Source organism: Tenrec ecaudatus, chromosome 1 (genome assembly GCF_050624435.1).
Source record: "Tenrec ecaudatus isolate mTenEca1 chromosome 1, mTenEca1.hap1, whole genome shotgun sequence".
In the NCBI taxonomy this organism is placed as follows: Eukaryota; Metazoa; Chordata; class Mammalia; order Afrosoricida; family Tenrecidae; genus Tenrec; species Tenrec ecaudatus.
The window spans coordinates 24,455,568-24,483,457 of NC_134530.1; the positions used below are offsets into that span (position 1 = coordinate 24,455,568).

The following is a 27,890-nucleotide window of genomic DNA, read 5'->3' on the forward strand; positions in this document are numbered from 1 at the left end:
CAGTCAGAAAATGGTCTGTGGACTGACTGCAACTCATTCTCCCAACAGACCCCCTGAGGTGAGAACTCTTCATGATCCACCTTTTACAGGGAAAGCTGAGGCTCAGAGAGGTCAGTGGCTCAGAGACACACTGCTACGAGCGGCAGAAAGGTTTGAACCCTGGGCTTGTAGAGGCTACTCAATTATACATCGCTACACAGGCATGCACACTCACACAACCACACAGCTACACAGCTGCCTACCGTTACAACCACACACAAACACACAAGGTCACAACCATGCCCATTCACCCAACCACACACACCCCACAACCTCACCACCACACAGCCCTACAGAGCCACCCACGCGTCCCAGAGCCACGCGCAGTCACACGACCTCACAAACCCACGCACTCATGCAGCCATGCAACCAGTTAGCATGTCACCTTCCCCTCCCACTAGCCACAGAGTTAGGGGGTGACTGTGACCTGTGTCCAGGTATTGTTTTTTTATTGTTCTTATGTCACGCTCAATTTCACCGCACATTCAGTTCACCATGTGAGCAATCAGGAAGTGCAGGTTTCAGTGGCAGTTGGTACATTTCACAATGACCTGCCAGCCATGACCTTTGCCTACTTCCAGAGCATTCTCATCACTCTGAAAGGAAACTCGGGGCTCATTAACAGTCATCTCCCTCCTTGCTCCCCTAGACCTGCTTCCTGTCTCTGTGGATGGGCCGGTACGGGAACAATGACGCACATGCAATATGTGCGCAGTCGGTCGGTGGCCCTGCCTTGGGCCGTCTCTCCCTGACCATCCTGTTTTGTGGGCTCATCCATCTTGTAGCGCGCACGGGTCAGCACTTCGCTCCTTGTTATTAACTGTTGTAAAATACACAGGGAATGCCACATTTGCCGACCCAGCACTTTCCACCTGTCTAATTCAGGAAGCTCAGTTGCCTCAGTCCTGTTGTGCAGCAGCCCCCAATGCCCTCGGCCAGCGGCTCCCTCCTCATACACCGCAATGCATTTCTTCTGGAACAATTCCTACCCCGCCCCACCTTCCTCTCCCCCATACACTTCCCTGCCTTTGAGGGTAGGGGGATAGCCCATGGGGTGGACCTCCATTTGTCTACCTCCTGGCCATGCTGTAGGATGACGGATGAACACGATGGTAAGTTTGGGCTACCGCTGGGTGGAAACAACTCTTGGGAGTGGCAGACTCTGTGTGCCTCTTACCAGCTGGGTGACAGGGGTGTCCCTACCCTCTGGGAACCTCCTCAACCTTACCAGTGTCTGAACCGACTGTCATCCAGTCCAAGCTACTCACTGGGCGACCCCATGCCTGTCCAAATGGCACTGTGCTCCAGAGCGTGTCCGATGGCTGACTTTGCAGAAGGAGCTCGCCAGGCCTTGTTTCCGCGCCACCGCTAAATGAACTAGAGCCTCCAACCTTTCCAGTCAGCAGCCACCCAGGGGAATTGTCCTTAGCTATAAACGGGGGGTGGGGGTGCAACGGGAATCGTGGCCCAAACTCCTGGGAGCATGAGCCCTGAAGTGCCCGCAGGCCAACGTCCTCACCAGTGTTCTGTACTTGCCTCTGCGTGACCTTGGGAAGCCACTTGGCTTCCCAGCCTCAGTTTCCCCACCTGTGAAATGGACCTGGCCCTATCCCGGACCTGCAGGGGACAATGAGCGCTGCTCCTAGCGCAGATGGAATGGGGGAAACCAGACCCGGCCTATCTCCCGGTGGGGTGAGTGCTTGGAAGGGGCATTTTAAACAGCGGAGCCCCCTTCCTCGCGGCGCCGCGAACGCCAGGCGGGCGGGGGGCGCATGCGCAGCACAGCCCCGCAGCCCCTTTATAAGCCGCTGAGGCGGCGCTGGGGCGAGCGGAGCGCAGGGCTCGGGGCTGGACCCTGCGCGGAGCGAGCGGAGCCGAGCGTCCTTTGTGCGGGCGGCAGCCCCGGGGATGCGCCCGAGCTAGGATCCAGGTGGGGCTCCCAGTGGGGCATGGGGACCCCGGGTTGGGAGACCGCCCTCTGGATTGGGGAGGAGGCCTGGGATCAAGGAGAAGCTCCTGGGCTGGGGAGGGGGCTAGCGGGGGGAGGGGAGCCCCGCTGGGGATGGAACGCAAACTGGGAGCGGACTGTGGAATGGGGGGTGAGGGGAAGGTAAGGATTTGGGGACAGGTTGTTTAGAGAATTGAGTCGACCCTAGGGTGGGGAGGGGGACAGGCTGGAGGTGGGTCTCTGGTTTGAGGAGGAGACACGGGGGGAGGGGCACCCGAGTTTGGAGAGGAGCGGGGAACACCCAGATGCTGGGTGGGAGACTCCGGAACGGGGCACCCCGGGACTGAACCGAGACACCCCAAGATTCTAAGTGGGGATCCCCAATTAGAGACTGAATAGAAGATCACAGGCAGGACTGCAGCGGGGAGGGGCCCCCAGGATCATCTGAGAGGCATCTAGGGGGTCTGCCCTGAGAATGAATGAGACTGGGACTGAGGGAAGAGACAGCCCAGAGCCACCCTGATCCTCTGAGGGGGTCTAATTCGCCATAGCCTGGCTTAGGGAGAAGGTTCTCAGGGGGTGGGTCTCATGCTGGGGGGGTGTCCCTGATGTTCCCTGGGACATGAAGTTGGGTCTCTCTTGCACCCCTCAGGGAATGCAGTAGGTCTTCTCAGGCATCGTGGCTGCTCTGCATGTCCAGAAGCCACGAGGGTTACCCAGTCCCAAGTGGGGGACCACCCAGCACCTCATTTTCCCACATGCTCACAGCAGGACCCAGCCCCTTGCCTCACACTGCATTCCATGTGTCCAAGTCCATGTGTGTGGAAGCGCTGGCTTGCTTGGTTTGGGGACACAAGCTCTGGGAAGTAGGGACGAGGACCCCAGAATAAGCAGGAGCAGGAGCGACCTCAGCGCCCAATGTAAGGGGCTTTGTTCCTCTCAGCAGCATCCTGGGGATGAAGGCATTGGGAGGGTTGGCACCAACCCCAGTGGGGAGTGGGGGGGGGCATAAGGGGGATGGGGAGCAGCGGGAGATCTGTGAGCCCAGGGACCCTGGAGCTGCAGCACCCTTGTTGGCTCATGGTCATCCCCAAATGGAACGCACCCCCAGGAGGTGGGGGCTTTGTGTGTGTGTCCTCCTAGTGGGGTGGCAGGGGGCAGGGGGAAGGTGCCTCGGGGCCTCCATGAGTTGATGAGACTGCGGTTATGCCTTTGTCAGGAAACTTGTGTCGGGCCCACGTCGCCAGGTGGCAAAATGGTGTGTCTCCATCCGTCGGACGCCAGGGCCACATTCCTCTAGCTGGGCTGTGTGTGTGCACGCGCGTGTAAGGAGCTGTGTCTGGTTGTGTGAGGCTCACGGAGGTTTCCAGAGGGCTGTGAGCCGGTGGGTGTGCGTCTTTGTGAAGATGTGCCTCTGAGTCCCCGTATTGTCTCTTTGTTAATGTCCGCGTGAATCTGTGCGTTGTGTGTCTCTGGGGTCTGTGTCTGCCATGTGGACACATGTGTCCTCCTATGCGGATGGAGGTGGTGGCTGATGGGCACTGTGGACCCTGAGTGGCCTGTGTGCAGGGTTGGGGGATCCCGGGGGTCCCCCGAGGGGATTGCTGACTAAGCCTTCTTTCTCCCCTGAGTTGCTGCACCTTCACACCCAGGTGCACACATGGACCAACTGGCTGTAGCACACAAATGGGTGCCTAGCCCCCGCCAAGGGGCGTTCAGACCTGCACTGGCAGAGGGAAAGCAAAAAGGTCCTCTACTGGCCACCTTTCACGGAGTGGTCTCCCCTCCACTCCCACCACCACCACTACCACACACATGGTCTCAGACGCCGGACACAGCCTCACACACACCCTGACGCGGGCACACGCGCACACACACACACACACACACACATTGCAAACCCTCTCAGATGGGAGTGGGTGTGAGCCAAACACACACACACACACACACACACATACCAGCTCTGTTCACCCCTCCCCCAGCGACCCACAGCCCCTACTTGCATATACATGAGGCTCATACATTATTCATAAGGGATGAGCCCCAGACAGCTGTGTAAACGCTCACCTCTGGCGGCCTTGGGAGGAGGTATTTTGAGAGAAGGGGTGTGGGTTTGGGAGGGGAAGCGTGGGAGAGGGGACTGAGCAAGTCTGGATGAAGGGCAGGGGGTGTACTCCTGAAATTCTGTGGCGGTCACGATGTTGGGCGGCTCGGTCTGTTTGTGTATGCACACACGGCTGCTTGCTGCTCAATGTAACAATTCTAGAACCTTTAAGTTTCAACTCATTTCATAGATAGATAATCCTATTAGGTGGCCATGGGACTATGCCCATATAACAGGTGGGGAAACTGAGGCACAGGGTAATGGCACTTGTCCAAGGTCACCAAACATGTAAGGAGTATGTGTGTGAGTGTGTGCATCTGGGACTAAGAAGTTGCACCTGTAAAAAAAAAAGAGGCGCCTGTGTCCGAGTGTGAGACGTGTGTATGTGTCTCTGCATGTGCGTGCTTGTGAATGTGCATGCATATGCATCTGGATGTGCGTGTCTGTGTGAATGAGAGAGCTGTGAATGTATGTGAAAATTCCTTGACTGGCCCCTCCTGAGGCTCTCCTGGGGCTGCCATGGCCTTGAACCATGCCCATCCCCCTAATGTCCAACCAGGGCTGACCAACCATCAGGGACCCCCTGCTGGGGGCACCCAGGGTAGAACAGAGGTAACCAGCATGGAAGGAGCTGAGGTTTACTGATTTGTAGTTGAGAGAACACTAGTTCAGTGCCTGGTCTCTGGCGGTGTCCTGCTGTGTTACCCAAGACAAATTGATACCTGTCTCTGTGCTCAGACATATAGTTGACCTGACTGGGGAATCCAGGTGGGCTGGGCTGGGACAGCGCTGCCTATGCGTTCAGCACCACGGACAGGGCCCCGTTTGCCTGGGAGCACTAATCTGGGGGCCCTGGGAGGGGGCAGGTGTCCTGCACAGTCCCCATTCTGGGGCTCCATCTCCCTCCTCCTCAGAGTTTAGCCTATAATGGGTGTGTACAAGATTGGGCTTGTTCTTAAGGCTCTCATTTCCCATCTGTCTCATCACCTGAACCTGGTCCGATGAGACCGACACCTAAGGTGTGGGAGTTTTGGGGAAGGGCTGCTTGCTCAGGGTGGGGTCTGGGAGGGCACTGCTGTGTGCTCTGTGGCTATGTGCAGGCCTCACGAAGTGCCCCACGTGTCGCTTTGGGTCACAGCCCCTAAAGAGGGCTGGCCCCACCCCTGGGATTTCTCTGTGCACTGCAGAGGCACAGCCCTTGCTGGGAAGTGAGAGGATGGGAGAATAGGCTGGGCTGGGGCTGGGGCTGGGGTCCCTCTTCCTGCTGGGCATTGGCAATGCCTAAAACAAAATCCCCCAAACCAAAAATAGAATCCTGGTGACAACCAAATCCTGGAATTGATGCTGAGAATCGTGTCAGTCAGCAGACCCAGCTTCAGGGCTGGAATCTCAGAGAGGACTGTTGTTGGCTGCTTCCCTCCAGGAGCCTCAAGGCTGATGAGGAAGGCTGATCTGGAAAAGGGAGCCCTGATCTGGGCTGAGTGAAGGTCAATGTGAACGCAGCTGAAATCCACTCCTTTGTGCCAGGGGGCTTAAAGCATTTTAAATGCATTGACTGGTTTCTTCCTTCCAGCCAATTGATCGTCACCTCGTGTGCCCCACAAAGAAATGGAGACAGAGAGGTTAAGCCACTTTCTCAAGGTCACACAGCAAGGAAGTGTGACAGCCCCAGGTCTCACCCACTGCTCAGATTCTGAAATCAGTTGGTCTTGGGTTTGATCTTTGCTTGTTCGCTGTGTGACCTTGAGTGACTTGCTAGCCTCTCTGAGCCCTGACTCCGTATTCCAAAAGGCTGGGTGTTTTCCTGTGATGGCTTATCTCCTCTCTCTCTTTCTCTCTCCCCCTCTCCCTCTCCATCCCATTCCAGGTCCAGGATGGGGGGCCTGTCTGTCTGGGCCACAGGCCTTCTGATGCTCCAGATGCTGCTGCTTGTGGCTGCTGGGGAGCAGAGTAAGTTGGCTTGTGGGGAGGGAGAGGTTAGGGCCTGGGGGACTGACAAGCTGGGGCTGCTTTTTTAATTCCAGATCCTTCTCTTGCTGGCTCCCTGGCTTGGTCCGGAGAATAGAGAGCGCGAATAGATGAAAAAGGTCTTTGAACAGTCAAAAGCAGAGCAGACACCTGAGCTAGTATTTTTAGTCCTTGCCGGTGGAGGCTGGAGACTCCTGCCTCTCACAATTTTGCTGAGATGAGCTAAAGAGACAGAGAGTGAGCGAGTGAGCGAGACACTATGCAAGTTCTCTCTGGCATTTCCCGAGTGGTAATACACAGTTTTGGAAATCTATCACTGATCTGCTCTGTGGCCTTAAGCACGTAGTGACGCCTCTCTGAGCATGAGTCCCTAACCCTCCAACTCTTCCTCAGTAAGCCTTGAGAGTAAATGAGTTGTTTGCTGTGAAGCATCGAGTCTATTCCAACTCATAGCGACCCTGTAGGACAGGACAGAACAGCCCCAGTGGGTTTCTGAGACTGTAACTCTTTACGGGAGTAGAAAGCCTCGTCTTTCTCCCGCAGATCGGCTGTGGGTTTCAAACTGCTGACCTTGTAGTGATTACTGTGAAGTGTCTGGCACATAGGAAGCATCCATGACCATTATTTCCAAGTTATTCCTTTTGTAACTTCTGGTGAAACCAAGGCCTGGAGAGGGAAGGGGGGCATGGGAATGGAAATGGGTCTCCTCCCCCGTTTTTCAGAGTCTGCCTTAATCTGGACTTTGAGTGGGTGGAGAACAATTAATGAGTGTGACCCTATAGATCCCTTTCTGAATCCAAGTCTTGGATGCAACTCACAGACCCGCCACCGCTTTGTGGCGAAGTGGAGGCCGCAGTCTGACCTCCCTAGCCTCAGTGTCCCCATCTGTTAATGGAGGGAAGCAGCGTCCTCTCCAGTCGTTTGATCAGGCCCTCTCTGCACCTCCTCCCTCACAGGCACACAGGCTGCTGAGAAGGGCCTCCACCTGCAGAAAGTGGGGTCGGGGTCAGTTCGGGCCGCACTGGCAGAGCTGGTGGCCCTGCCTTGCCTCTTTACCCTGCGGCCCCGGCCGGGAATGGGCCGAGATGCCCCTCGGATCAAGTGGACCAAGGTGCGGACAGCATCGGGCCAGCGACAGGACGTGCCCATACTGGTGGCCAAGGACAACGTGGTGCGAGTGGCCAAGGGCTGGCAGGGACGCGTGTCATTGCCCACCTACCCTTTGCGCCGTGCCAACGCCACCCTGCTGCTGGGGCCACTGAGGGCCAGCGACTCTGGGCTGTACCGTTGCCAAGTGGTGCGGGGCATCGAGGATGAGCAGGATCTGGTGCCCCTGGAGGTGACAGGTCAGTGAGGATGGGGGAAAGGCTGGAAGTGGGAGGAGCTAAGCTAGAGATGCATTCCTCGCTCCACCCCACCCTACCCCACCCCCCCCCCTGCGTGTTCCTAGTACCTTTTGGAAACTAGGCCTTGAACAGGGGTCGGAAAGAGTAGGGGCAAGGCTAGACCCAAGAGTGGGAAGGGCTAAGCCAGAGACACCCACCGAGTACCTACCTCTTAGAAGCCATGCCCTGAATGGGGGTCAGTCGGGGCAGGGCTAGGGTTGGAAGTGGGTGGGGGGCCTTGCCCACCAGGAACCTCTTAGAAACCAGGCCCTGAACTGTGATCCCATTGATTCTCCTGATTGAGCCACAAAGATTCCCATGGGGACTAACCTGCCTATAACACCGCTGTCTTATCCAAGAGAACCGCCTCCAGCTTAGTCTCCCATGGGCTACAGTATCTCAGAAGGATTTCTTCCCTTTGTTTTATGTCCATTTGATGAGTGCCTGTGATTCTGTTCTCCAATCCTCCCCTTCCATGAAGGCGACCCAGGTACATTCCTAGCCACGACATCTCATGAGCAGCTGGACCACCCATCTGTCAACAGAGGCTTGTGTATCCGCTGTGATGCCCACCAGGTTCCAGCGGCCGTCCCGGACTAAGACAGTAGGAAGCAAGGCCTGGCGACCGGCTTCCGAAAATCAGCACCTGAAAACCCTGGTTTTCACAGTAGTCTGATTGGCAAGCAGCCATAGAGATGGTGCGGGCCAGACAGGCCAGAGCGGAACCGCCCTGGGGTTTCTGAGTCTGTAAATCTGTACAGGGGCAGAAAGCCTCATGGTTCTCCTAGCGCTTTGGTCTGTGGTGCGCGGGGTCACCAGCAGTCAGGGGTGAAGGCAGCTGACAAGAGCTTTACCAAAGGCACAGAACATTGGCTTTCTATTTAAAATAAGAACATAAAAGAGCCCTTAAAATACATTTGCTTACCTTTTTAAAAAGCAAGGCTCTTTTTTTAACCAGCGAACCGATTAAAGAGATCTATTAGGTAAATAACAGTCCTTTAATACCTGTTTAACTACTTCCTTATATTAAATTCTCTCTGTTGAAATGGCTGATGTAGTTTCTATTTTCCTAACCGATCAAGATGAGCATGACAAAAAAAGAGAGACTTAGTGATTCCAGCAAAGCCCTCGAACAGTGACTCCTAACCTTCCCAATGCCTGGACCCTTTCACACAGCTCCTCATGTGGTGGGGCCCCCAACCGTAACATGATTTTCTTTGCTACTTCATCACTGTCATTTTGCCACTGTATGAATAGGGCGACCCCTGTAAAAGGGTCATTCGACCCCCAAAGGGGTCGTGACCCACAGGTTGAGAACCACTGCCCTAGAACAAGGTCTAGCTCACAGCACAAAAAAACCTTCCAAGTTCCCTGCTACAGAGTCCTCTTGAACTCCCAACAACCTTACAGGGCAGAGCAGCACCCCCCTGTGGTTTCTGAGTCTGTAAATCTGTACAGAGCAGAAAGCCTCATCTTTCTCCTAGCAGAACAGCTGGTGGGTTTGAACTTCTGACCTTGTGATTAGTGGCCCAACATGTAACTCACCAAGGCTCCTACGGCTTGCACTTGAAGGAAAAAAAAAAACCTCTCACTGCCATTGATTAAATACTGACTCCTAGCAATCCTGAAGAACAGGGTAGAACCATCCTTCACCCGAGGAGCTACTGGTGGTTTTGAACCACCGGCCCTGGTATCGCAACTAAATGTACACCTACTGCACCTTCAGGCCCCCAGTAGAAGTGCAGGAGATACATCTCTAACGAATGACACAGCGAATGGGTTGGTGTGGGGCTCCTTTGAGGAAGCCGACTTCCCTGAAGCTGTTGTGTGGCCTTGGGTAGGTGTTTGCATCCACCCCCACCCCCCGAGATCAATGTCCCCCCTCCATCTGTGAACCAGGCATGGTGAGACCACACGATGTCCCCCTGCATAATTGATGAGCTTCATTGGCCAGCCCCCTTCCCAGGCCTCATTTCTCAAAAGTGATATCCCAGAAAATGGACTAGTGTCAGAGGCAGTGACCTCCGCGTGGAAGTTGCTTCCTCCTTCCTTCAGCAAAGCTGTTTGCACTTGGTGACCGACCCAAAGGCTGGTTGTTTGAACCCACTCCATGGTGCTGTGGAAAAAAGGTCTGGAAACCTGCTTCCATCAAGATTGCAGCCAAGAAGACCCCCTGGGGACGTTCCACTCCGCACACACGGAGTCACTATGTAGATGGCAACAGGTTTTCCACGATCATTGTTGTTACTAGTTTCCTCATCTGAATAACGGGCTGATTAGCCTTGCCCTCATCATCATCCTCGCTCGCCACGTGTCTGTCAGTTTGTCATACTGTGATGGCTCGTGAGTTGCTGTGATTCTGGGAGCTACACCAATGGTATTTCAGCTGTGCAAAGAGGAAGGCCCTCCAGGAGACGATGGACAAAGTGGCTGCAACAATGGGATCAAGCATGGGGCGGTGCAAGCCTGGGCGGTGTTTCGTTCTGCGGCGCACAGGGTGGCGATTAGTCAGGCCCGACCCCGTAGCACCTAACAACAGCAGCAGCAATCATCTGAGGACTGTGCCAGACGCTGCGTGGATGACTGGGGCAGGACACACAGGAGGGCAGCAGGTTTATTTATGCCATCAGGTTAGGGGGCAACACTCAGCAAAGGAGGGGGTCTGTTACTGAAGGTGCCAACCCATGTTTCCCCATCCTGTTGGACCCCTTGCAGGCGTGGTGTTCCACTATCGGGCAGCCAGGGACCGCTATGCACTGACCTTTGCGGAAGCCCAGGAGGCCTGCCATCTCAGCTCCGCCACCATCGCAGCCCCGAGACATCTGCAAGCTGCCTTTGAGGATGGCTTCGACAACTGTGATGCTGGCTGGCTCTCTGACCATACTGTTCGGTGAGAAGAGACGCAAGGTGGGGTGGTGGGAGGCTAACCCCTGGGGAAAGAGGGTCCTTAGAGCAGTGGTCCTCAACCCGTGGATCGCGACCGCTTTGGGGGTCAAATGACCCTTTCACAGGGATCGCTTAAAACATCCTGCCTATCAGATATTTGCATGACGATTCCTAACAGTAGCAACATGATAGTGATGAAGTAGCAATGAAAATAATTTTATGGTTGGGGGTCACCACAACATGAGGAACTGTATTAAAGGGTGGCAGCATGAGGAAGGTTGAGAACCACTGCCTTAGAGGCTCCAGCAACACATATCTGAAAGGGACTTCCCCTTGTCTTGTCAGGTATCCTATCACTCAGTCCCGTCCTGGTTGCTATGGTGACCGCAGCAGCCTTCCAGGAGTGCGGAGCTATGGACGCAGGGACCCACAGGAACTCTATGATGTATATTGCTTTGCCCGTGAGCTGGGGGGTAAGTCTGGATCACCCATTGCACTTCTGAGCCCCTGTTATATGCCCCCACCCTATCCTATCACCTTGAGTACCCATCTTTCTGGAAATTCACCTTTCCCCAAGCCTAGAGCTCTAAGACCCAAGCTCTTCTCTCTGAGCCCCATCAGCCTCTTTGAACTTTCGATCCCTTACTACCTCATCTGCAAAAAGAGGCTCAATTCCACTCATTGCTGTTCAGTGGATTCTGACTGGGCGACCCTCCAGGGCAGAGTAGAAGTGCCCTGAATGAGTTTTCTGAAACTATAAAGTTTATGGGAGCAGACAGTCTCATCTCCTCCCACAGAGCAACTGGTGGAGTTCGAACTACTGCCCTCGTGGTGGTGAACAGCTCAATATGCAGCCAGCTATGCCACCAGGGCTCCTTAAGAAGAGGCTTTAAGCCCTTCTTTTAGTTCTGCGTATGGGAGCTGGGATGTCCTAGCAGCCTGACCATACAGCAGCAGTATCGCAGCCCGGTTAAACACCTGCCCAAACCCGGCCAGATCGGGGCTATTTGAACTGGGCTGGGGACCCCATTTCCAAGGTAGGAGAGGGTCTCCAACCTGGCCTGGCCTCTGCCGCCCCTCCCGCAGGTGAAGTCTTCTACGTAGGCCCGGCCCGCCGCCTGTCCCTGGAGGGAGCGCGTGCCCAGTGCCGCCGTCAGGGTGCCACCCTAGCTTCGGTGGGGCAGCTGCATTTGGCCTGGCACGAGGGCCTAGACCAGTGCGATCCGGGATGGCTGGCGGACGGCAGCGTGCGCTACCCGATCCAGATGCCGCGCAGGCGCTGCGGGGGCCCAGCCCCGGGCGTGCGCACCGTCTACCGTTTTGCCAACCGCACGGGCTTCCCGGAGCCCTCGGAGCGCTTTGACGCTTACTGCTTCCGAGGTGAGTGGAGCCCCGCCCCGGAGGCCCCGCCTCCAGAGGAGGGGGTCCTCAGCAAGGGCCCCCATTGGCCACACAGCTCTGAGTAGATCCCGCCCCTCAGTGATGGCCACGCCCCTGGGACTGTCAGTCTTCACAGCCCTCCCTGCGCTCCCGCTTCCCGCAAAACGCGCGCACACACGCAAATTAAACCAGTTGCTGATAAACCGAGAGTAGAACTGCCCCATGGTTTCCGAGCCATGGCATTTGCGGTGCCCTCAGATGTATGGAAGAGTATGACAACGCATCAGGAAGACAGGTATGGGTGCATTTCAATGATGGTGCCTGGTGAAGGGTACTGAATCTGGCCTGGCAGTAGAAGCGAACCAGTCTGTCATGGACGAAGTCGTAGTGCGAATGTTCAGTAGACTCGAGAATGCTGAGACTTTGTCATCAGTTTGTCCCAGGGGAAAGACGCCATGCTTGGTAAAGTCCCCGTCATGCAGTGGCAAAGTGGGACCCTTGGATGAGGTGAATTGACACCGTCGCTCGTGCGGTGACACAGAGCCACGCAGGGTTTCGTTCTGCGGCACATAGGGTCTTTCTGAGTCGGAACCGAGTCCACAGTGCCAAATGACAACAGATGTTTTTCCCCCTTTTAAAAAGAAGTTATTTTCTTAGGAGCTCTTATAACAATCCATATATCGATCTGTGTGGAAAGACATTGCCACATCTCTCTCTCGGTGCACCATGGGTGGGTTCGGATCAACCACCCTTTGGATAAGTAGCCAAGCATAGAACCACTGGGCTCCCAGGGCCCCTCCCCAAAAGGACATAAACCATTAAAAGGGCCCTCACAGCTTCACCCCATGGGAGGAGAACTACCCTTCTTAGCCACGCCCCCAGGGAGCATGCCTCCCCTGCTGGGTGTTTCCAGAATGCCCCAGAGGACAAGCCCTGAAAATAACTCCAGGGAGTCCGGCTCTGAGAAGCTCGGCTATTGCTACTGCTCATAATTCTGCCTACTGGCATCAGCCTTCCTGAAAATCCCAGAGCCCATGAGTGGCCTAGCCTTAGTACCCCTTCTCTGAGGTCATGCTCCTTATGTGGCTATGATCTGGATGGACAGGCCCATGAGGGCCATGACCTCAAATGGTGCACCCTCCCGGATGGTGGCCATGCCAATGGATACCCTGCCCCACAAGGGTCTTAATTTCTCAAACTTGTGACCCAGGTGTCACACCCCTTTTTAGAATCCAAGCCCCATGAAGGGGCTACCCCCTCCTACCCACACCCATTAGACATGCCTCTTGGATGATCATGCCTGAGAGCTTGCTGGAGGCCAAGCCCTGGAGGGACCAAGATGCCCACACCCCTTGCAAACCCTTGTGCAGCCAGGGACCGTTCCAGCTGTTGAGGTGGGGCCACAGCCTTGGAAGTTGCAAAATGCAGCTCCCAGGAGCCATGTCACCTCTGTAAGCACCCCAGCCTGTGAGGGCCACACCCTAAAAGTGGAGAGAGGGCAAAGCCATGGCCCGGATTTTAGGCCAAGCTTCCACTGGCTGCCAGACACCCCTGAGAGCTGGCACACTCTTACCCCTGCCCCTCACCATCTCTCACTTTGACAGGGAACTCAGTTGGACCCCAACCTGAACAGTGGAGTGATAGTTTTTTGTGCTTGCTGAGGCTGGGGCTCCCAGAGACCACTGTAAGAGACTCAGAGATGCAGCAGTCTGGATTGTGAATAGACTTCAAGCAGAACTTCCTACCGGTTCCCAGGTCTAACACACCCTCTTCTTCCTCCTGCAGCTCACCACCCTACGCCACAACACGGAGACGCAGAGACCCCCTCATCTGGGGATGAGGGGGAAATTCTCTCAGCAGAGGGGCCCCTGGCCAAAGACCTAGAGCCAGGTCTTGGGAAGGAGGTCACTCCTGACTTCCAGGAGCCCCTGGTATCCAGTGGGGAGGAAGAGCCCCTGCTCTTGACTGAGAAACAGGAGTATCAGGAGACCCCTAGCACTGTCTCTAGGGGCCCCACTCCTCTGGCCTGGACCACTGAGTCCTCTCTAGAAGCTGACAAAGCATGGCTAAGCACAGTGGCCCCCCACCCCAGCAGTGAAGAGGGCTCTGTGACAGGAAATCACACAGAGGTCCCCCTGGCCGGCCCTACACCCAGGAAGAGGGGACACTTCAAAGGGCTGAACGGACGCCACTTCCAGCAGCAGGATCCAGAGCAAGGGCTAGAAACGGGGCTGGAGGCCAGTGTCCTGCCCCCGACCCTGGAGGCCACTGGGAATCAAGTGGAGCCTTCCCTGGTCACAGGAGCCACCAAGGGAGTCACCCCAGGAGCTGCGACGGCCTCCGCTGACCCTAGCCCTTGGGACATCCTAACCAATGAAGTGGATGGGCCTGGAGCCTGTGAGTTGGGCCCAGGAGACCCTCCCAGGGGCCTAAGGGTGGGAAGGTGTGGCTACTAATGAAGCCGAAGATGGGGAGATGGGGAGGTGGGAAATGGGGAGGGGGGAGGTGGGGAGATGGGGAGGTGGGGAGATGGGGAGGTGGCCTCTGCATCCCTCATCCTCGGGCATGCTCACAGGAGGAGCTGCCCTCAGATTGTTATTGTTACTTTTATGGATGTTGTTTCAGATCCCTCTGGTGATAGGAGTTCCCCGGAGCCCTGGCAGTGGCTTCCCACCACAGTCCTGCCCAGCACCCCAGGGCCCAGCAGAGCCCCTGATGGGGAGCTTCAGGAAGCTGAAGGTCCCCAGGTGACGCCAGCAGCCTCCACCCAGCCCTGGCCTACCTCCGAGACCTCTACCTTGGCTCTTGGGCTCAGCACTGACCCTCCAGATGCCTCCCCCAAAGCGACTTCCCTCGACCTCCCTATCATGGCCATGCTACGTGCCCCCAAACTGTGGCTTCTGGGATCCCCGACACCTGTCCCCGCTGAGGACCATGGGGCCAAAGAGCAGGGAAAAGTTCTAGGTTCTTCTCTACTCGTCCCAGGGTCAGAAATAGCAGCCAGCCCCCCTAGTCTCGGTGACTTGGGGGCGTCTCTGCCGCCTCCCTCTTTGGGTGTCCCAAGTCAGAGTGGAGAAGCTACATCCCTGATTCTCAGAGCCCCTTCCCAGGAAGCCACAGAGCCAGGAACCAGTGCCCTCCCTAACCCTACCATCACTGGGGCAACCAGCCCTCCTCAGCCCCCCAGCCCCAGCCCTGGGGCTCCCATGGGTGAGAATGTGGCAGCTGCCTTCACCCTCTCTGAGAACCCCACTAAGCCCACGGGAGCTGGAGACATCCTGGGGTCAGAGCTTGGCACCTTCGACCAGCCGGCCACTGTGGACGTGGTAGACAGTGGCAGGCAGCACCTCCACCCCCAGGCTGCACCTTCAGGGCGTCCTGAAATCTCCTTGGTGCCTGGATTACCCCCATTTGAGAGTGCAGGAAACCCGAGTTTGAAGCCTCAGGCAGCTGAGGATAGGGACAGCGCAGAGGAACCCACCGATCCCAAAGGGACAGGGGACCCAGTGGACGCTAGTGGAATTTGGGCATCTGGATCCCACATGGCAGAGGGAGCCGAAAGCTCGGCCCTGACCCCGCCAGTGACTGTGGATACAAGAGTGGTGACCTCACTCTCATCCCTGGACCTAGAGGACAAGCTTGGAGTCCTGTCCACGTCCACACTGGCCTCACCAAGCTCCCAACCCCACCCCGAGTCGGTGAACCAGACGGGGATACTGGATGCATCGGCTCCTCCATGGGAGCGCAGCCCCCCGTGGACGCCCACTGCAGCCAGCATGGGTGAAGCAACCTCTGTGTCCTTGGGGGAGCCCACCGCACCATGGGAGCCCCCTGGCACCCTGCTGCCCGTCTCCCTGGGTCCTGAGGAGTCAGGTCTGGAGCTCGTGTCCGGGGGCCCGGATGTGGAAGGTCTCTGGGAGGAGACAGCGAGTGGAGAGGAGCTGGCCTTGCCAGGGATCCCCACCAAGGGGAGCATGGACGAAGGTGAGTCAGTCCAGTCCTCAGAGGTCAGGGCTTAGGGGCCCTAGAGGAGCCAGAGCAGGGAAGTCGGGCTTTCTGGGGGACCTGGGACTTTGGAGGTGGGCGCTCATTGGAGCATAAACATATCTGGCAGAGGGCACGGGGTTCCTGGTGGTGTAGTGGGTTATACTTTGGGCTGCTCACTGCAAGGTCAGCAGTTCGAACCCCCAGCCCCCTTAAGTTTTCATAGAGAGAAGGAAAGGCTTTCTTCTGCTGTAGAGTTACGGTCTCAGAAACCTGCAGAACTGCTTCCACTGTGAGTCAGAATTGGCTTGATGGCTGTGAGTTTGCTTTGGTAGAAGGGCCAGCTTGGGTAAAGGCCAGGAAGTGATGTTCTGAGTCTGGAGCTCAGGAGTGGGTCCGCAAGCACTGTGTGGGACTGATGAGGTATTTAGTAAAGAGGTTGAGTTTTAGCCTAGAATTTCCACAAGTAACCATGACAGGGTCCACTCTGAGCCCCACAGTGCTGGGCACTGTCCCTTGAAGACTCCCAGCCTTGGGGAGCCAGAGCTAGAGCCAGGGAGGGGCCCAGGAGTGAGAATGGGGATCCTGGAGGCCAGGAACCACAGTGCAAAGACTGTAGGCCTGCGAGAGTTGTGCAGAAGCCCCCCCCCCGCCCATTTTACAGACAAGTAAACGGAGCCACAGGGAGGATCATTGCTGCCAGGGCCTGTCAGTGGCTAGCGCCCCCATCTGATCTTTGCTACCAGGAGTGTCCAGAGAATGTTCCGGATGACAGTGTACTGCAGCTCAGTCTGCACAACTCCAGCCCTTGTTTTAGATCCTACCCTATTGAGTGGGTTGGGGTTTTTTTTGGTCAAGTGAGCTTTTAAAGAAATGAAGCTAATTAAAAAGCTCCTTTTGTAAGCTACACTGAGTTTTCACTCTTCTTAACACAATTGGTTATTTAACGTGCCCCTTCATGATGGAAGTAGTGGGTGCGGACTTCTCCCACCCTCTCCGGCCCCTCTTGACATCGATGGCCAGAGACTGGTGGAACGATTCATAAGCCTGATTCATAAGCCTCGTTGGTTTCAATGTGTGTCTGGCAGGTTCTTGGCCCTTGAAGGGATTCCTCAATGCATCATTCTTGGGCTTTTCCTCCGAGTCTTTGTAGGGAAGCATTCTGTGCTAGAAGTCCCACCTGCCGGGTCTGGAGGACCAGCTCAGTTCCGCTTCACTGACCTGCCCATCCATAGGGGAGGCTTGCATGTAGCTAGGATACAGCACTGTTTTCAGCAGAGCTTCCAACTGGACGGGGACAAAAGACCTAGACCTGGACTTCGGGACATCGGCCTATGACTCACAGCCCAGCCGGGCTTGGGCAGGCTCAGGCAGAATTTTGTCACTTATGCATGGGGGAGGGACGTACGTCGGGGGGAGGGGGCAGTTTGTGGCATCTCACAGCAGTGTGCTGCTCATCGAGCCCTTGTGGAGTGGTGTGAGGGTGACTCCCATTTTACAGAGGGGGAAGTTGAGGCACAGCATGTGTTAGCGACATTTTGGTCGCAGTCCGTAGGCTGGCACTCTGCGAATGGGTGAGCAGACTCGGAGGGGTGGGTGGTGGGGAGGCCCATCCTGGGAGGGTCCCACAAGTGGATAGAGGGGTGGAGGGAGACCAGGCCAGGAGGAGCCAAGGAAACCATGTTTTGAGCAGCCCCGTTGCCAGGGCTGGGTCTGTCTTCGCCTTTTCTGAGGCTGAAGCCAAGGCGGAGGGAGGCGGGCGACACTGGGGGACACCCAGTCACCACCCACCCGCTGCTTGCAGCAGAAATGCTAATGAAGCCAAAAATAAACGCAGCGCCCGCGAGCGACTGAGTCACCGCCAGTCTGTGGGCAGGTGTCAGCAGCACGGGGCACCTGGTGGGGCTCTGGGGCTCACGTGGCCCCACAGTCCCAAAACCTCATGCGTGTGCACACACGTGCTGTGGCAAGCACACAGATACACAGTCCCTCCAGCCACCGCTCTAGGGACAGGCATCAGCCACACGGGGACACCTGCAACATTCCATCAGTTAGCAAATAATATGGGGTGGGGGCTGAGTCCCAGGCCCAGTGTTGAGACCAAAACCTTTGGCTTCCGGAGACTGACATTCTCAAATGTTCTGCAGTGATGGGATTGCCTCATCTGTGCTGATAATGTAGCTATAGCCACTGGTGGCCACGGGCACGTGGACTGTGGCCAGTGTAGATGAAGACTTGCTTTTTCCCATGAAAAAATTAAAATAAAGAGAAATAGCTGCATTTGATTTGTGTCTACCTGATAGGAATCCTGGTGGCATAGTGGTTACGAGTTGGGTTGCTAGCTGCAAGGTCAGCAGTTCGAAACCCCCAGCCACTCCTCAGGAGAAAGATGAGGCTTTCTACTCCCATAAAGAGTTACAGTCTCAGAAGCCCACAGGGCAGTTCTACCCTGTCCTAGAAGGTCGCTATGAGTCAGCATCGACTTGATGGCGGTGAGTTTGGTTTATAGGAGAAACAGACAAGAAATCCTAATAAATGAGTGAAGGATGTTAGACGTTCCCCAAGCCCCAAGCTCACTGCCATCGAGTTGATTCCAGTTCAGAGACGAGTAGAACTGCCCTTGTGGGTTTCCAAGTTTTAACTCTTTATGGGCACACCAAACTGAATCTTTCTCCTGGGAGATGGCTAATGGTTTGAAACTGTTGACCTTGCAGTTAACAGCCCAAAGCATAATCCACTACTCCATGAGGGCTCCTTGGGTGACATGTTAGGAAAAGATGAAAGCACTGGAGAAACGTCAAGCAGTAAGCATGTGCAAAGGCCCCGCAGCAGGAAGTAGTAAGGGCGTTGGAGGGATAGTGAGGGGACTAGTGTCATAGAGCAGACACAGGGGAGAGGAGGAGAAGGAGGAGGGAGAAGGGGCGGCGGCAGTAGTGATGTCATTGGAAATTAGACAGGACCATGTGGGCTGCCATGGGAGGTCTGGTGGCTTAATGGACAACGCTTTGGGCTACTAACTACAAGGTCAGCAGTTCGAACCCACTAGCTGCTCTGATGGAGCAAGATGAGGCTTTGGCTCCCATAAAGATTGACAGCCTTGGAAACCTACAGGGGCAGTTCTGCTTGGTCCTAGAGGGGCTCTCGGCGTCAGAATGGCCTCAGTGGCAGTGTGTTTGGTGTGGGGTTTTATGGATTACAACGGGGAATGACTTCTTCCCCTCTACTTCCCCCTAAGAGCACTGGGGAGTCTTAGAGAGTTCTAAGTTCTCTATGGCTTGAGTGGCTTTCACAGACTTCGCCGTGGCAGCCATTCGAGGAGGAGACTGTAGAGGGCCAGGGCAGGATCCGGGAGACCAGAAAAGAGGTGTCGACTTGTTCTGGCCTCGATTTCTCGTGAGGCCCAGGGCAAAACAGATAGATCCTAAGACACTGAGGCTAGAGAAAGAGCCTTCAGCAGGGGCCTTGGGGTCACAGGGCCATTCTTGTGCCTTTGAGCCAGGCGCTGTCCTGAGGGACCCTCCCCTCCCCTGAGCCTTGGTTTTAGTGTCTGTGCAGTGTGAGGAGGGTCCGCCAGACGAGATGGGGGCGCTCGCTCTTTCTCCCAGGTTTTAGGGAAGGGTCTTCTACAAGTGGGTAGGGATCACCCAGCGGCTTCTGGGCTGCTGATGTGGGGGAAGAGACGCACCTAACTCCAGGAAAATCCAGCCAGAGGTGAGAGGGGAATCCACAGTATTTGATGCCTCTTGGGTGCTCAGTCCATGCTGCACCTCCCCCTCCCCTTGACCTCCAAGAAGCCACAGGCTGACAGGGACAGATCTGAACGTGGCAGTGTGGTTAAGACTTAGAGAGAAGGCTAGGAGGTATCATCTCCCCCTTTTACATATGAGGCAACTGGAATTCAGAGACGTTTAATGACTTGCCCAGGGCCCCCTAATCAGTAGCAGATCCAGGACTTCGACCCGACCTTGCTGACTCTGAAGCTCATGCTTTTATTAACGAGTCTAAGCCACCACCTCTTGGCACTGTACGCACGAAGACTGCCACCGCCACCACCCTCCCCACTGCAAAAAAAAGGGTTGAGCCACTAGAATGAAGAAAGGAGCTGGCAGTTCCCACGCTCCCAAGCTGTTCACACCACACCTAGATCCTTGAGTTTATTTCTGGGCACTAGTGTGTGAGGTGTTCAGTCACCAACTGGGGATGTCTAGCAGAAGGGTTCTAGAAGAACTCCGAAGAGACACTTCAGGAAGCCCTGGTCTCTTCAGTACCAGGACAGGAGGACCCTGCTGTAAGCAAGGCAACCCACAGGTTCTTTGGGGAGAGGTGCTGGAAGGAGTGAGCTCCCCGTCACAAGGAGCATGCAAAAGATGTTGATGGCTGCCTGCTGAGGATATTGTAGAGAGGACCCTCACAAAGAGATGCTCGATGGGTTGGGGGCCTCAGAGGGACCTGTGGTCTGGCTTCTGAGAAACAACTGAGTTGCAGGTTTGCCTCTCCCCCCACACTGCTCATCTATCCCACAGAGCCCTCTGATCCCTGTGAGAACAACCCGTGCCTGCATGGGGGGACCTGTACCGCTAACGGTACCATGTATGGCTGCTGCTGTGACCAGGGCTTCGCTGGGGAGAACTGTGAGATCGGTGAGTGCCCCGACCTAGGATTTGATCCTGAATTCGTTTGACTCCAGAGCCCTGGGCTGTAGATCGCAGCAGCCTCCAGGACTCTGCGGATCACAAAACACTAGCTTCAGATGCCCCTCTCCCCTCCTCCGCTCCTTAAATCCAGCTAAATCTGCCACAGTGAGAACCAGAAGTAAACGATTAGCCACAGCCGAACTGTGGGGGGGGTGGGGGCAGTGACTGTCGAGCTGCCTCCCGTGGCTCCTGGGCAGAGACTGAAGAGGGCAAGAGAGAAGGGGATGATGTGACTCCAGCCCTCCCTCCCCATCCCCTGTTTCTGGGGGAGGAGGGGCGTCAGTACCACCACCAGAATTCTTGAAAGCTCATCTCAGAGCTCGGCTGAGGAACACCACTATTTATAGAATGGAAGCGATAAATGCAAACGATCCGTTTCCTCATTGACTCTCGCTTCACAACCACGGTGCTAATTCCAGCATGGCGCTCATCCGGGGAGCTGTTGGAATGTTGGGGGCTTGAGGTCTTGTTTGACTTGCCACTTACAACGACCCTCCAGAGCCCCGGTTCACAGGGTCGCCTGATTCCTAACAGTAGTAAAATGACAGTGATGAAGTAGCACTGTCTGAAAGGGTCCTGGCACGAGGAAGGCTGAGAACCACTGCTCAAGAGGGTCGTCTTAGTGTCACCACAATTTGAGGACCAGGCTGCCACGTGCCTGGTGTCACGCGTGCCTCAAGTGCTGCCTGGAAAGGGGTGGGTGGGAAAGGAGCGCCACGGAGCAGCTAGCTCTCCACGTAGGACACGGCTTTGGGACGCGACACGAGTCTGGAGCCCAGCTTCCTGTCTGTCCAAAGGCCCTCCAGCTGCGGCTTCTCTGGGCCCGTGTGCCAAAAACAAAGACCAAAGGATAACCTCTATGGCATTGGAATCAAGCGGAACATTCTGCGGGGCTAACATTCTAGCCCTCCTCTGACCCCCTGGCATCTGCTCTCCTTAATGTCCCGCCTGGTGAATTATGCCAGGCTCCACCCCTTGGCAAACAGAGCCATGGGACCATCTGGGTAGACCAAGGCCTGCTACCCAGGATGGATGGCCCGATCACGATCACTCTTTCACCTGATTCCCAGGGGGGATTAGAGCTGGAATGGGGGGGATGCTGACCCCTGACCTGGCCCTTTCCCCCTCCAGACATCGACGACTGCATCTGCAGCCCCTGCGAGAATGGCGGCACCTGCATTGACGAGGTCAACGGCTTTGTCTGCCTGTGCCTCCCCAGCTACGGGGGCAGCTTCTGTGAGAAAGGTGGGTCTCTCCAGGAGGAGTGGGGTGGGGTGCCAGGCCACAGACTTCCCCCAAGGCTCCTTGTCTCCACCTCAGGCTGTGAGCCAGACAGGAGGGAATGTTCACCGAGCCCAGAGCTAACCGGTCGGTTTTAAGTGCACAGGTTTTAAGTGCCTTCAGCGCATCTCCAGCGAGGCGCACGCCCACCGTCTCTATCTTGCTGCAGAGAGTTTCTGAAGACCCTGCCCCAGCAGTAGGGACACCCCGTTGCTCCTCTCCTAGTCCCCGGCCACCACTGGCCCGCTTCTGGATGCCTGGGTTCCCCTGCTCTGAAGCTTCCACATCAGTCGCATCAGAGACCATTCATTATGTGGCTTGGTGGGGTTGGCTCCTTTCACTCGGGCCCTGTTTTATTTTGTATTTTCTCTTTATTTTTTAACCAGCGTTATGGGCACTTCGTCCGCACATCCTACAATTTAATAGTTCAACCATCTCAGCAAGAGTTGCACAACCTTTACCACAATCAGTTTTAGAACATTTTCTTTCCCCCATACTCACTGTTTGGCTGGTCACTCATTGTTGTTCATGAGTTTTTTTCCCCCATTTTGGCAAAAATACACACATGGAAACATTCACCATGCCAGCACCTGACACATGCATCCTTCAGTGTCATTGATGAGACTCTTCCCGTTGACAGCCTTTGTGATCCTCTCCAAACTGTCCCGCCACCGTTACAGTGAAGGGTCCTGTTTTCAAGGCTCAGCCACGTGGTAGCATTGACCGGTACTTTGCTCCTGTTCGTGGGTGAATACTAGTCCATCGAGTCCGCGGCCTCTGTCAGGGGCATCCATTCTCCTGCTGGTGAACAGCGGGTGTCTGTGAACAGTGCTGCAGTGAGGGCTCGTGTCCAGGTGTCCAGGTATCTGAGCCCTTGGGCTGCGTGCCTTCAGGCTCGGGCCCAGGAGCGGAATTGCTGGGTTGCTCGGTTAGCTCTGTGTTTGATGGTTTGAGGACTCGCCGGCAGTTTTTTACAGGACTGGTGCTTTCTACAGCGCCCCCTCCGGCCGCGGGTCAGGCGGCTGGCTCCGCCGGCATCCCCCACAGACACTTGCTGGTTGTTAATGTTGGGGGAACTGGTCTGCGACATGAATGGCCACACAGTCGCCACAACAGTGGATTCAGACGCCCCACTGCTCGTGAGCATGGTGCAGGATGGGCAGGGTTTCGTCCTGCTGACGGACCATTGCCGTGAGTCCGTGCTGACTCCGCCGTGGTGACTAGCAACAGCATGATGATTATGAGGATGTCGGCCATCCTAATGAGTGGGAAGTAGCAGCTCATCCTGGAGACTGAGCGGGTTGGGTTCGGTTAGAGACTGATCACGCCGAGCACCTTGCTGCACACCTGTTGGCCATTTGTGCATCTTCTTTAGAGAATTAGCTTTCGTAGCTCTTTGCCAAAAAGGAAAACTTAAGGCCTTACTGAGACTGTTGCCTGGGGCTCCAGGCACTGGGGTTCCTCGGGCATCACAGAGGGGGTGGCCAGCTTGGTTTGAAAGAGAAAGAGCTGTCGGGGGGAGCGGGGAGGGAGGGGAAAAAAAAGAGGACCTGATGCAAAGGGCTTAAGTGGAGAGCAAATGCTTTGAGCATGATTGGGGCAGGGAATGTGCAGATGTGTTTTACACAATTGATGTATGTATATGTATGGATTGTGATAAGAGTTGTATGAGCCCCTAATAAAATGTAAAAAAGAAAGAAAGAAAAAGATGATGAAAAAAGAAAAGAAAAAAAAGAAAGAGCTGTCAACATTGGGGCCAGAAGGAATCGGAGGGGGGAGGCACATTGAATCTCCAAAAGCAAAGAGTAAAAGTCTATAAGGGAAAGTGGCAGTAAAATGCTGGGGAGTCCTCAGGAGATAGAGGGGTGATCTAGCCCCACATGATCTGGTCCGACTGTGTGGTCATGGCGGTCCCCACCTCTCTATCCCCCCTCCAGACACGGAAGGCTGTGACCGAGGCTGGCACAAATTCCAGGGCTTCTGCTACCGCTACTTTGCCCATCGGCGGGCGTGGGAAGACGCAGAGAGGGACTGCCGCCGCCGAGCCGGCCACCTGACCAGCATCCACTCACCTGAGGAGCACAGCTTCATCAACAGTAGGGGCTTGGGTGGCACCCACGGGCCCTTTACCGGGATCCCCTGGGGGACCCAAAGACACCAAGCTGTAGTCACGAGTCCAAGCACCTGCCCACTTATTCATCCACGCCTGTTTATTCGCGTATACATTCATCCTTGACTGGCTGAGGGCCTGCTGCGCACCAGGCCCTGGAGACACCACCTTGTCCTTGAGGGAGGCTTTCGGGTGGAGGGTAGAGATGGCCCAGCCACGATCTGATTACCGAAATGTGTGATGTAGGGTTAGCTCAGCCTAAATGTCCCACCACAATGAAAACAGGGCGCAGGGATGGAGAGGGGGGTTGAGGAACATCTGTGCTGGGCCCCACCCAGACCCCGGGGGAGGGCAGTGTCGCAATCAGGCCATGCAGCGTCTACTGACTTACTCCCGATCCTTCTTCTGGGGTGCACCCTCCTGTTCATGCAGGTGGCCCCGCCCTGGCCCTGTTCCTTCTCTCAGTTATCCGCTCCCGATTCCCATGAGATGCAATCCTCACTCACTCATCGCACGCTGACCCCCCACCCCAGCAGCCACTGACCTGGGGGCTCCCAGGCCCCTCACCTCTCATTTCTGCAAGGAGAGGGTGCGCCTTGAGTATTCCTTCCTCGGCCCAGGTGTTGAAGCCACGAATGGTGGCAGGGTTGGGACCTAGTTCCAGTCCTAGGTGATGTACCTCGCCACAGGTAGGAGGGCAGACCGTGCTCACCTGCCTGGAGCAGGGTAAAAGGGAGGACACGGTAGCCAGTCTCCCCCCAAGGCCAGAGGAGGGTCTTGGGGGCTCTGCTCTAGCCCACCGTGTCCACACCATCTCAAAGGCTGAAGGAGGAGCTTGGGGGCCCCAGTCCTCCTGACCTTCCCACCCCGCCTCCAGCCCACTCTGGAAGCTAGGGGAAAGGACCACCACTTCATCCCTGCCCCTCCCTCACCTTTGTCCAGGCCTCCCTGCCCCCTCGAGCCCACAGTCTCAGGGAGGAGCCAGGGTCCTAAGTCTCCATACCACCTCCCACCCACCCACAGGCTTTGGACATGAAAACACGTGGATTGGCCTGAACGACAGGATCGTGGAGAGGGACTTCCAGTGGACGGACAACTCGGGGCTGGTGAGAGGCTGAAGCCTTGGCTGGGTGGTGGCGGTGGGGGGGGAGAGGGTGCCTTGCCCGTAGGCTGCAGACGAGGAGGACACCACCCAGAATGGAGGGATCTAGTCTGGGCCGCCATATACCTTCCTGGGCAAAACAACCAGAGGTGGACATCAAAGGTCATGCCGGTTCTGTGAGGCTCGGGTGGCTGAGGGGACACAGAAATGCCCTCATCTTGTTTTAGCCCTGAGGTCCCCAGCCCCATAGCCAGCCCGACCTTCTCAGTTGCTGAGACCACAAACCTAGGACTCCCTCCCCAGCTGGGGCCGCACACACACACACACACACACACACACACACACACGTGACCACCATTACTGCTTCCTTGGACCCCCGCAAGCGAATCCTCATTGGCCTCTTGCCTCCTGCTGTCCGACAGGATCCTTCCCTGCCTCTTCGGACTCTATTTCTTTAAGATTATAGCCCACCTGCTCACCTTGACCACATGACTTGACCCCGGCCCACTCTCTGGCCACACCCCAACTTGAATTGAGCCCCATGCTCTTTTTGGTTCCTCAAAAAGACTCAGCCCTGCCTCTGCTCCTTTGCATGTACTTTGCTTGGACTTCTGTGCCCTGCCTGCATTCTTTGTACCCTGTGTCCTCAAGTCACCCGTGACCACCTCAGAGACGCCCTCCTGGCCTTCATCCAGGTCTCAGCCACCTTTTGTCCATGGGCCAGGCACATACCAAGTGCCCCAGTACTTATCTAACAGTGACCTGTGTGGGAAAGGGCCGTTGGGATTGGTGGGGAGATCAGGCAGGGAGGCAGGAGGACCAGTGAGGAGGGCCATATATTCCCCGAGCCAGAGGAAGGGTGGCTTGGACTGCAGCAGCTTGGATCACAGTGTCTCAGACAGCAGTGGCATGGGGCACAGTGGCTCAGACTGTGTGGCAGGCAAAACGGTGCCCACTTTAGAGGTGGAAACATTGAGTTCCTGAGAATGTCAGTGGGCTGGCCAGTGGTTCCCAAAGCAACAGGGCCAGGACTCGGTCCCCTGAGCACCATTAACCCTCCTGCCCCCATTCCTGCAGCAATATGAGAACTGGAGGGAGAACCAGCCGGATAATTTCTTCGCGGGCGGGGAGGACTGTGTGGTGATGGTGGCGCATGAGAGCGGGCGCTGGAACGACGTGCCCTGCAACTACAACCTCCCCTACGTCTGTAAGAAAGGCACAGGTACATCCACCTGCCCGTCCGTCACCTGCCCTTTCCTCTCCGCACCCAAGCTCACGGCCTTTTGTGTAAGTGTCAGAGGGGGCCCAGCAGAGTGGGGACGACACGACCTCCAGGTCTCACCCCTGGACATGTGTGCCTTCTTGCACGTTTGACCTCTGTCCGCCTGACTGGCAAGAAGCCGCCCCCCGACGTTACTGATGATGAGTAAGACTAGAGCCCTGTCCACGTGTTGACTGATAAGCCAGGGGGCTTCTTTCTCTCCCCTAACCCGCCAGCCCAGCCCCTTTGCCTGCCTTTCCTCCACGTGGCTGGTGTTCTTTGTTCTTGATCTGGACAAGCTCTTAAGGCAAAGTCGCTTGTACACAAGCTCGGCGTCACCTCTTGGGCTTTCTTATTCTTATTCCCTGTCCCTGCCGCACGCAGTACTTTCCTTCTTTGGGGAGCATGGGCTCGGCTGCTAACTGGAAGGTTGAAGGTTCTGAGTCCACCCAGAGGTATCCAGCAAGAAAGGCCTGGTGATCTACTTCCCCCCAAACTCAGCCCTGAAAACCCTGTGGAATGCAACTTTCCTTCACAGCAGCTGTTTGTGTCCTCCTCTTATGGCCATTCCCACCCCGTCCTGTGGCGGGCAGAGTAGGGGGTGGCGTCTGTGGTTCTGGTCCCTGGGGCTCCTGTGTGGGTGGAGGAGCCAGCTACAGTCACGGCTCGGCCTGTGAGGTCAGGGCCGGGCGAGGGAGGGCCTGCTGGGTATGTGATTCCCACTGGGACAAGGACGTAGCTGAGCCCCTTACAGGGCCCTGGCCCTAACAGGATGCCCCTCTGTCCCCAGTGCTGTGTGGTCCCCCTCCAGTAGTAGAGAACGCCTCACTCATCGGCGCTCACAAGGCCAAGTACAATGTGCACGCCACTGTCCGCTACCAGTGCGATGAAGGGTTTGCCCAGCACCACGTGGCTACCATCCGGTGCCGGGGCAACGGCAAGTGGGATAGGCCCCAGATCGTCTGCACCAAACGTAAGTGCCCCGCCGCCCCCCCCTTATAGGCTCCCAACACGATTTCCAGCTGCTTATTGTTAGCTGCCATTGAGTTGACCCCCAGTTCCTGTCGGCCCTGTGCACAGTGGGAGGCAACTCTGGCTGCTCCTGTGCCGTCCGCACAATCGGTGTGGGTCTGATCACTGGGCCCACAGGGCTTTCACTGGCTGATGTTCACAAGTACATCTCTAGGCTTTTCTTCCTGGTCCTCAGCACAACATCATAGCCACACACAAGCTTCCATTGACAGCTGGGTGGCGGCTGTGCACGAGGGACCTGGGCCGGGAACCGATCCCACCCACAGCTCTGTGTAGTGCAGGCTGGAACCATCTCGTGAGCCCACACCTGGGACCTGGTCTAGTGCAGCCTTGCATCTAGGTGAGAACAGAACCGGCCTTTCTTCCACGTTCCCTCTCCTTCTCACCACGTTTTGTCCTGCCCTTTGCCCTCCCTCCCTCCCCACCCTACAGCCAGACGGTCCCATCGGATGCGGCGCCACCACCACCACCACCAACACCACCACCAGCACCGCCACCACAAGCCGCGCAAGGAGCGCAGAAAACACAAGAAACACCCCACCGAGGACTGGGAGAAGGAAGAGGGGAATTTCTGCTGAGAAGCCCGGCAGAAAATGGCACAGTCACCCTCCCATGCCGCCTCTGGAGCCTTCCCCTAGGGAGACAGAGCCCGAGAGAAACAAGAGGGTCCTGAGGCCCCCCCACCCCGCCCCACGCCCATTGTCCTGTGTACAAAC

General features: G+C 56.2%; 1 protein-coding gene across 1 annotated transcript; it reads left to right on the top strand.

The window, feature by feature from the left end:
• Positions 1 to 5,965: 5,965 nt before the first annotated feature.
• On the top strand, positions 5,966 to 27,752 carry NCAN (neurocan). Its single transcript, XM_075556974.1, has 14 exons — positions 5,966 to 6,041; positions 7,016 to 7,405; positions 10,160 to 10,334; positions 10,676 to 10,803; positions 11,417 to 11,710; positions 13,496 to 14,107; positions 14,336 to 15,694; positions 20,218 to 20,334; positions 21,520 to 21,633; positions 23,607 to 23,765; positions 24,803 to 24,885; positions 25,959 to 26,103; positions 26,933 to 27,115; positions 27,607 to 27,752. The coding sequence occupies exons 1-14, from the start codon at positions 5,966 to 5,968 to the stop codon at positions 27,750 to 27,752; spliced, it is 3,981 nt and encodes a 1,326-aa protein (XP_075413089.1).
• The last annotated feature ends 138 nt before the right edge of the window (positions 27,753 to 27,890 follow it).